An 8,967-nucleotide genomic window follows, 5' to 3' on the forward strand; every position below is an offset into this window, starting at 1 on the left:
AAAAGAAAGGAAGAGAGACAGGAGACAGCAAACTGTAAGAAACTAAAGGTGAATTAAGAAACAGTATATGGCCATGCTTTTCATACTACATCCTTTTTTCCCTGGAACAAGATACAAAAGTATGGCTAGAACAGCAGGAAATTCTCTGTGCATCTCAACTAGAACCATTTCTGTGTAAGGAATTATTTGTCCTTTCCACCACCTGGACAGCTGTCCATGGTACTGTGTTGCTTAGAGGCACACTTAGACTAGTGGCTGGATATAGCCACATTTCACAACCCGTTTGGGGCAGAGGAAGATAGGTAATGCAAAACAAGAAAAGGAAAAAAGAACAACATACTCTTCAACCACTTCCCTTTCTCAGCAGTTGCCGTGAAAATTATTGAGATCATGATTGCAAAACATGCTATATGCTGGAAGTGCTACATAGCTTTTTATTGTAACTGCTCTGGAAGCAAGCGTCATGAGCACATCACAGAATGAATTAATTATTGCTTAGAAATACACAGCCCTTATTTTAAAGAAAAAGCATGGTTTTAAAAAATCTTCATGAGGCTATCCAATGTGGATCCAGTAAGTGAAGTCTCAGGGCTTGAAGGATTGTGATACTTTGGCTGGAAGCCCCATTGTTTTTTAATTGATGAAGGAAATTTTGTATACCTGATCACTTAACAGAACAGAGTACAGTTGTACATTGGTTTTCGAACAGCCTAGTTCTCAAACGTTTTGGCCGCAAACCTGGAAGTGACTGTTTCGGTTTGCGAACTATTTTTGGAAGCCGAACGTCCAATGGGGCTTCCGATTAGCTACAGGAGCTTCCTGCGGCCAATCAGAAGCCACACTTTGGTTTCTGAATGTTTTGGAAGTCTAACGGACTTCCGGAACAAATTTCTTTTGACTTCCAAGGTACGACTGTATAACCATTCAGGAAGTTGTTCAGAGTCAATGGTTCTTCAGCAGTGCCTTTTGTATGCTTACAACCACAGGTTTATTTGCACTAATGCCAGCCCATCTCGTCCTACCTTCATCTTGGATTGAGATTCCTTTTTCTTAGCTCCTTCTCCAGTAGCTGCAATTGTTGCAAAGTACTGGATGACACGCTTGGTGTTGACAGTCTTTCCAGCACCAGATTCTCCACTGCCGCGATAAAAGCAAGCATCATGTAAAGAAAAATGGAAGACCATTACTTATGTTACAATTGTACTTTGGCAATATGAAGTAGGACAAACCCAAAGCATCTGCTTACGTGATCAGGATAGACTGGTTTTCGCGATCTGGCAGAAGGAAAGAGAGAAGCATGCTCATTATACTGCAGAGGCATATGCTGAGTTACAGGTTCAACCCCTGGATTAATTTCCCTCAAATCTGGGCATGTGATAAAGGTTTACTAAGGGTACCATGATCCTCCAATTCCATTCTGCTTATAACACCTTATTCCCCTTTCAGCTGTGAAGTAAACGTACCAGTTAGCATGAACTGATAGGCGTTGTCAGAGATGGCGAAGATATGGGGAGGCATTTCTGTGCGCTTTTTGCCCCGGTAGCCAGCCACCACTTCTGGATTGTATACAGGCAGCCATTTGTATGGATTAACAGTGACACAGAAGAGGCCCGAGTAGGTCTGCATGAAAACCAATAAAAATACGGTTAGACTCTGTCCCTTTGGGGATTCCTTTCTGTGGACCAGGACAGCACCACTTACATAAATCATCCAGGAGCTGTAGCGATCTTTGAGGTTATACAAAACAGCAGGTTCATGCAGATGCGTCAGCATGGCCATGTCCTCAATTCTGTCAAACTTAGGTGGGTTCATAGAATACACATCATCTGGCTTGACAGTCAGAGTCTGAAATGCAAAGAAGGAAGGACTTTTGATGAGGAATGGCTATGCCACAATGTAAGTTTGCAATACAAATGAAATTATTTCAATAGTGATGGCATATATTTAGGACCGACACTATTTTTGTGATTTTTTAAATAATTGTAAGTTTTTAAAACTTATTAATGATGTTTATTTAAATTATTGTAACCCACCCTGGGATCTTGAGGTGAAAATTGGGATAATAATAATAATAATAATAATAATAATAATAATAATAATACCACCTATCTTCAAGACAGACCGAAAACTCTTTCTGTAGAAATTAATATACCTATTATAGAGATGTTATCAGTAGCTCATCCCAGCAGTTTAAGTACTTCGCAAATTTTGTCCCAGTTTTGATCAGAACAATCCAGTTGGAAAATCTTAGCACATGCTTATTGAAAAGGAGGACTCCACACCCCACCCCAAATCTTCAAAGACACTCACCCTGCCATCATCTGTGTCCACGGTAGTTTTGCCACCTTCAGTGCCCTTAATTTTCCCTTTGGCATATTCCTCTTTTGGATCAGCCACGTAGCAATAGGTCTTGGCATCAAAGGGTTGGTTCTGAGCCTCTATTCTCTCCTTCTCAGTTTTTCGGAGAAAGGGGGCAGCCACCCCAAAAATCTCCATTTCTGCATCACTGCTCATTGCTGCAGCTAAAAGTGAGACAGGAGGGTCAGTCCTTGTTCTGTGGAAGCCTAGGAAACTTGAACTAGAGACATCATGTTCAGACAATACCAGACACGGTCCCTATTCCTTAATCTAATAAGAGTGTGCAGCAGTGTGAATGATCCCTTTTGTAAGCAGAACAGAAGGTCCAGCTATTCCCACACACTCCCATTTTCTCTGTAATCCTGACATTATGTACTACGCCAGGGGTATACCATGTACAGGCAGGGACCGGGGTTACATCCCAGACCGCCCCCCCCCCATGTCAGTGGGCCCGTGTAAAACTGCACTGCACCACCCTGTTATGCTCCCACCCCGTTCCAACCCCTTTTGTGACATTTTTGTGATGTCTTCAGGTCACTTTCAGATTTGGGCCAATGTACATGGACAAGTTTAAAACAAAATAAAAAAAATCCTTCAGTAGCACCTTAAAGACCAACTAAGTTTTTATTTTGGTATGAGCTTTCGTGTGTATGCACACTTCTTCAGATAAAGAAGAAAAGCTTGATTCTTTAGCGCCTCAGCCCTTGCTTCCCCACCCCCCAGGACTAATTGCAGTCATCATCAGTCGTTAACAGCCATTTACAGGTTTACCACTCCCATCAGCCCATCACCCATTCCCACCCACCCCCACCACCCTCTGTATATATATAGGGTCTGACACTTCTGTTTCTACTGTATCTGAAGAAGTGTGCATGCACACGAAAGCTCATACCAAAATATAAACTTAGTTGGTCTTTAAGGTGCTACTGAAGGATTTTTTTTATTTTGCTTCGACTCAGACCAACACGGCTACCTACCTGTAAGTTTAAAACAGTCATTGCCTTTAGTGCCACCCAGGTGTTATTGGACTCCGGTTCCCATCAGCTCAAGTCAGTGGTGATGATGGGAGTTGAAGTCCAAAAACACCTGAAATATGTGGCATTGGAATTTGCCCTTAATATGCTTCTTACATTGCTTTATTTTTATCTGCAACTGTCCTAAGAACTTTGTTAAAGGGCAAAATATCAATACCAAGGAGAATTAAGAATGAATATAAGTAAATTGCCATTCTGAAGCAAATAATAACAATAGTGAGGATAGTCTAGCATCCATGATATAGTTGCACAAATACAAAATCTGGAATCTAGAAAAGAATGCAGCACCTTGCAACTGATTGTTTTTTTAAAAAAAAGTTTCAAAAGGAAGCATAATAATTTGAAAGAGAAGCCTCATGAAATACAAAAGTAATTATCACAATTGCATCCTGCCCTGTGATAATTTTGTCAGAAAACATCAATTATGCAAAACAATTGCTTGTAACATAGCCTGATTTGTATATTCGAGTCAAATTAGTTACTTTGGTATAGAATTGTTATTATTATAATTCTGTGAATAGCCTATCTGGTGCAGAAAAAAATCGTTTGTTTACGTTATCTTGGTAGGATCACTCCTCTTTCTGGAGCCATCCAAACCCACCCAAAGAGACCAAATGCTTCCTTCCTTGAGTGCTTTTAAATCTAGGCATCTAGCATATGTTGCTTGTCACAGCAAGGCCTGAGATGGGTGGGTGGTTTGTTTTTTTTAGTTCTACACATTCCTTAGGCACCTCTGTTGTGCCTCCTACTTTCAAGTTACATTTTATTGGCTCAGAACATGGGATGAGATGAACAAGTAAGATGGTAACAGGAACTCCTGGGCAGGGGAAAGACTTGGTTTACTCCCACTTTCAGCGTTCCTGCACTCAGTGTAAATGGAAGCCCCCTTTTCTTTCATCAGGCTGTGTCTGTGTTGCTGTTGAATGTCCCTGTGTACTGGGAAAGGGGAGGAAGGAGAGAAGGGGTAGTGGCTGTGAAAATATAGGATTACTCGAGATATGAAGTGGCAACTGTGCTAAGCAGAATGCTGATTGAATTTTGCAGTAGCATGTGTCTGCATGTGCTGTGAGTGAGAAACAAAGAACCCTCAACCACCTGCTGCAGGCAGTTTCAGGGGATGGAACTGCTGCTTCCGATGATGAGAGATTAGGGATCTCACTTGGGAAAGAGATCATGTTAAACGTCTTCCGGAGGAGTAGCCATATTCATCTATTGCAGTGAAAACAATGGAGTGCTGTGGCTGCTTAAAAGACTAACACGTTTATTGGCGATAAGCTTTCAAAGATTACAGTCCACTTCATCAGAGGCGTGAAGTGTTCTCCTTAGTTATAGGGAGGGGTGGGTGTGGGTGTGTGCTCCCGCGCATGGTTTGTGGGGAGGATTGTAAAGGCGAGGTCAGAGAGAAATGAAATGCAGAAAAAAGTATAGTGACAATTACATACTTAAGAAGGGTGATTCACATAATAGTTCACGATGACACAGACATCCTGTTAATGGTAAGCCAGTGAACACATAAAAACCTAAAAAATATTTGTTTCGCTTCCATCCACAAGTGATAACATTCAAGTGCCTGGTGTATTGTAATTCAGGGACTGGCCTGTTTGTAAAATGCAGATGGGCATTCTTGGCAGATGACGACACATATCACATTAGCAGATGTGGAGGCGAATGAACCCCTGAAGTTGTGGTTGACATTATTAGGTCCTGTGATAGTGTTTCCAGAGTAGATATGCAGAGAGCGATAGAATCATAGAATTGTAGAGCTGGAAGGGACTATGAGAGTCCTCTAGTCCATCTCCCTGCAATGCAGGAATCTTCTACCCAATGTGGGTAGAAGAGATTATTGTTTTGTTTTTGTTATTTTCATTATGCATTTTGTGTTTTTTATAATGTAATTTTCTGTTGCAAACCGCCCTGAGATCTACAGGTTAAGGGTGGTATACTAAAAAAAAAAAACACACACACTAAACAACTAAGTACTTTTCTACATTTTATTTCTCTCTGACCTCACTTCACGCAACCCCCTCATCCCAACTCATGTAACTCAAGATAACACTTCATGCATCTGATGAAGTAGATTGTAGTCCATAAAACTTCATGCCATTTTAAATTAGTTCATCTTTAAGATGCTGTAAGACTCTTTGTCAAATACTGAATGCTGGAAAATGATAACATAAGTGCATGGGAGATTGGTTTTTCCAAGAAATGGTCCACCTATTTCTTATAATATCATTCTTTCACCCACAATTTTCAGGCAGGAAAGTCAAAGTATAGGGTGGTACTTTCCCTCTCCTCAATACACAAGCACAGAAGCACTGCAGTTATTATCACTCCACAGCAGACTGATTGAGAAAATGAAATTGCATCACACAAAAAGTATCAATAACAGTCATTTGGGAGGTGGGGTACGGGTGGGACTCATAGCACCACACCTTGACTTCTCACCTTTTTATTTTCCACTCCCAACAGAAAGAAGAAAGGAACTGGATGAAATAAGACGTCTAATCTAGAAAGGAGCAGACAGCGTAAGCATTCATGAGTCCAGGATCCTCAACAGCTGAGAATTTTTTAGAATCCCAAAATACACTGCAGAAATGGACCCTCTTCCCTCTAAAATGCCTCCTCAGAGCAAAGTGCCTTTAAGCTCAGCTATAGTATAAATTTATTGTCTAAATTAACACTTGGCTGCCCTGAAATCCCTCCCAAAGTGGGAAGCTCTGGAGTATGTTGCCCATATTGCAGGAGGGAGGGGATAGGGGATGGGGATGGAGGGAGAGAGACTGATTATCAAACTTACCTCTCACAGCTCGCAGCCACCAGTAAGCCTTTCATCTCCTTCAGCTTTTATAGGCTGTGATTCTTCTCTTAGCTCAACCCCTCTCTATATTTGGAAATCAGAGACTGGTCCTAAAGCCTGCTTGCCACTTATACACTTATTTACCCTCAGAAAATGTATTAATAGAAATGACCAAGTTTAGTCATTATTTATCAGTTGTGATACTTTGGCATGGAAGCTCACCGTTTCTTTAAACTTGGGAGGTAATGCCAGTGCAGGAGAGACCTGGTGTCTGATCCCTTTAAAAAAGAGAGTTTGTGGCAGTTTTTCCATTTGGCGCTCTTATTGGATCAAATCCTGCAAATATACTTGCATTTTAGTAGCCGGGCAAACAGCTATTTTATCAATTACATTTTAAGAATCAGTTACATTTTCAGCACTAAAATGCAACCTCTGATATTCCCAAACACATGTGCAATACAGTGGTACCTTTGTTTAAGTACACAATTGGTTCTGGAAGTCTGTACTTAACCTGAAGCGTACTTAACCCGAAGTATGAGTGTAATTGGTTCCAGAAGTCTGTACTTAAACTGAAGCGTACTTAACCTGAAGCGAACTTTCCCATTGAAAGTAATGGAAAGTGGATTAATCCGTTCCAGACGGGTCAGCGGAGTACTTAAACTGAAAGTACTCAAACCGAAGCGTACTTAAACCGAGGTATGACTGTATATATATTTATACATGCATTTGCCTGCAGTTTGAACCCATATGTGGAAACATGTATTTTCCTGGTGTAATGTGTGAAGAAGCATCCACTATCAGCAGGAATGTTGACACTAAAGAAACTCTCTTTTTTGTTTTGCCCAAGCAAAGCCTCAGGTAAAAATGACAGTAAGAAAACAGAACACTGGGAATTAAGCATAGATGGTCATGTGTCCATTCACACACACAAACTCACACTGCAGGAAATTATATGTTCAATCTGGTTGAGGGAGATCATCTGGTTGAGGGAGATCATGTGGGTCTTTCTGCCATCCAAATTGGTCCTGCTCACATGATTACAATGGTGTAGGCTGCACTACAAGGGATTTAACTCCCTTTCTGTGTTAAAAGGGAAGAGGGATAAGAATGTACAGAAGGGCAAGCTTTGAAAGAGTGACTGAATAAAAAGTGAAGTCAAGACAGGAATAAATAATTGCAAGCCATTTTGAGGACCCTTCTTACTTTGTAAGATTTATTGTCTGCCCTTCACCAGGGCAGGTTGAAGTGTATAGAGTTATAAAAGCAAGTACCGTAATACCATTCCAACAAAAATGAAGTATAGATTCAATAAAAAAAAATGGTGGATTCTACAAAACAAAATAGTTTAACTGTCAAAGGCCAGAATTTTGTATGGAGAGAGTTAAAGGACTTTGGTCAAAAATGAAATATGAATCCCCTGAATGAATGAATGAATGAATGAACGAAAAAAGACCTGTAACATCCCAGGTCAGGAGAACAGGTCCTTAATATTTAACAAAGATCTAGTTATCGTCTCTGACACTTTTGTCCTTATCCTTAAGGGTTTATCATCAGCTTGCCACTGTCCTGAACAGGCATGACCTCCTAAGCAGCATGCCAAAGAATTAAAGCTATGCTACCAAAGAGGGAATCGGTAACAGCTGATGAAAGCAGACGTTGTGTAAATCAAAACATACTAATGAGAAACAAAGGGCAAGTATCTTAAAGCAGGGACACTCCCAGGCTAGTCATCCACTTCACAGAAAGTGGGGTTCCAAACCCATACTGCTTTTGAATTCCTTGTTTTAAAAATTTATATTTTACCTATTTTGTGGGATAAATTTTGTAGGAGAAATTTGAGGCATATCACAATCAAAAAGAGTTATAAATCTGCTATCAAGGCTCATTGCATGTGATACGCTTTCCAGAGCCCCCTTCCCAGCTCCTGACAATGGAATATATAAATATATTTAAATCAGCCACTTTTATTGTGTGTGTTCCTAATATTTATTGCAATAAGGAATCATGTGGAATTATAGTTTAAGGAGCTATTTTCAAAAGGTGTCTAAATAGAATCTAAAGCATTACTTATTTTCCTATCAAATTTATATCCTGCCCTTTCTGCTGAAGAAAGGACACATCTGTAATAAAAAATAAAGTTAAAAATAAAATGAAAGCATAGTTAAAACATTTTAAAATCATTAAAAATGTTTATAACAATCAAACATGTAACCGATCATGTGTCTTAATAGGCCCACCAAAATAGAAATGTTTTCAGTAGGCATCTAAAAGAATACAATGATAGCCCCTGCCTATTGTCAATAATCAGAGATTTCCAAAGCACAGATACTGTCACACTTTAGGCATGACTCCTGACCAACGCAGCAGTGCAAGTTTGGTAGGTCAAAGTGAACCAGCTCATATGGGATAAGGCTTTTCCTAAAGGTAACTGGTCCCAATCCATTATGAGCTTTATGTACCAGTGGTAACACTTGAACTCAGCCTGGTGGCAAACTGGCAGCCAGTTTAGATATTTGTCAAATACAAAACAAGCAGCACGCAAGGGCACCAGATTCAATCAAGTTTCAATCAAGTATTATTAATCCAAAGAGAAAACAATAAGAGAACCATATACAAGTGCTGACACAGAAGCCAAAATCAAACGTTAAACAGATAGCATGTACAAATAAAAGGCAAACCAGTCTTTATAGTCTTTGAGGCTATATAGCGGTCAGATATTTGAGCTCAGGTAAGGTAAAGGTAAAACGTAACGGACCCCTGGATGGTTAGGTCCAGTCA

At 40.1% G+C, this 8,967-nt stretch overlaps 1 protein-coding gene across 2 annotated transcripts in view; it reads right to left on the reverse strand.

Annotated features, from left to right (window-relative positions):
• The window catches only part of LOC118079896 (myosin-3), a 31,181-nt gene extending 24,976 nt beyond the window's left edge, over positions 1–6,205 (reverse strand). The window contains exons 1-7 of one of the 2 annotated variants that reach the window (XM_088661633.1): positions 6,190–6,205; positions 5,838–5,898; positions 2,311–2,522; positions 1,702–1,845; positions 1,464–1,620; positions 1,247–1,274; positions 1,023–1,137 (exon numbers count right to left, since the gene is read on the reverse strand). In XM_088661633.1, coding sequence (XP_088517759.1) covers positions 1,023–1,137; positions 1,247–1,274; positions 1,464–1,620; positions 1,702–1,845; positions 2,311–2,514 — 648 coding nt within the window. In that variant the 5' untranslated portion in view covers positions 2,515–2,522; positions 5,838–5,898; positions 6,190–6,205. Of the gene's footprint in view, positions 1–1,022; positions 1,138–1,246; positions 1,275–1,463; positions 1,621–1,701; positions 1,846–2,310; positions 2,523–5,837; positions 5,933–6,189 lie in introns of those variants that run through there. The other variant, XM_035104617.3, reaches the window with a different exon arrangement.
• Positions 6,206–8,967: the final 2,762 nt, after the last annotated feature.

This window comes from Zootoca vivipara, chromosome 2 (genome assembly GCF_965207765.1).
Source record: "Zootoca vivipara chromosome 2, rZooViv2.hap1.1, whole genome shotgun sequence".
NCBI classification, from domain to species: domain Eukaryota; kingdom Metazoa; phylum Chordata; class Lepidosauria; order Squamata; family Lacertidae; genus Zootoca; species Zootoca vivipara.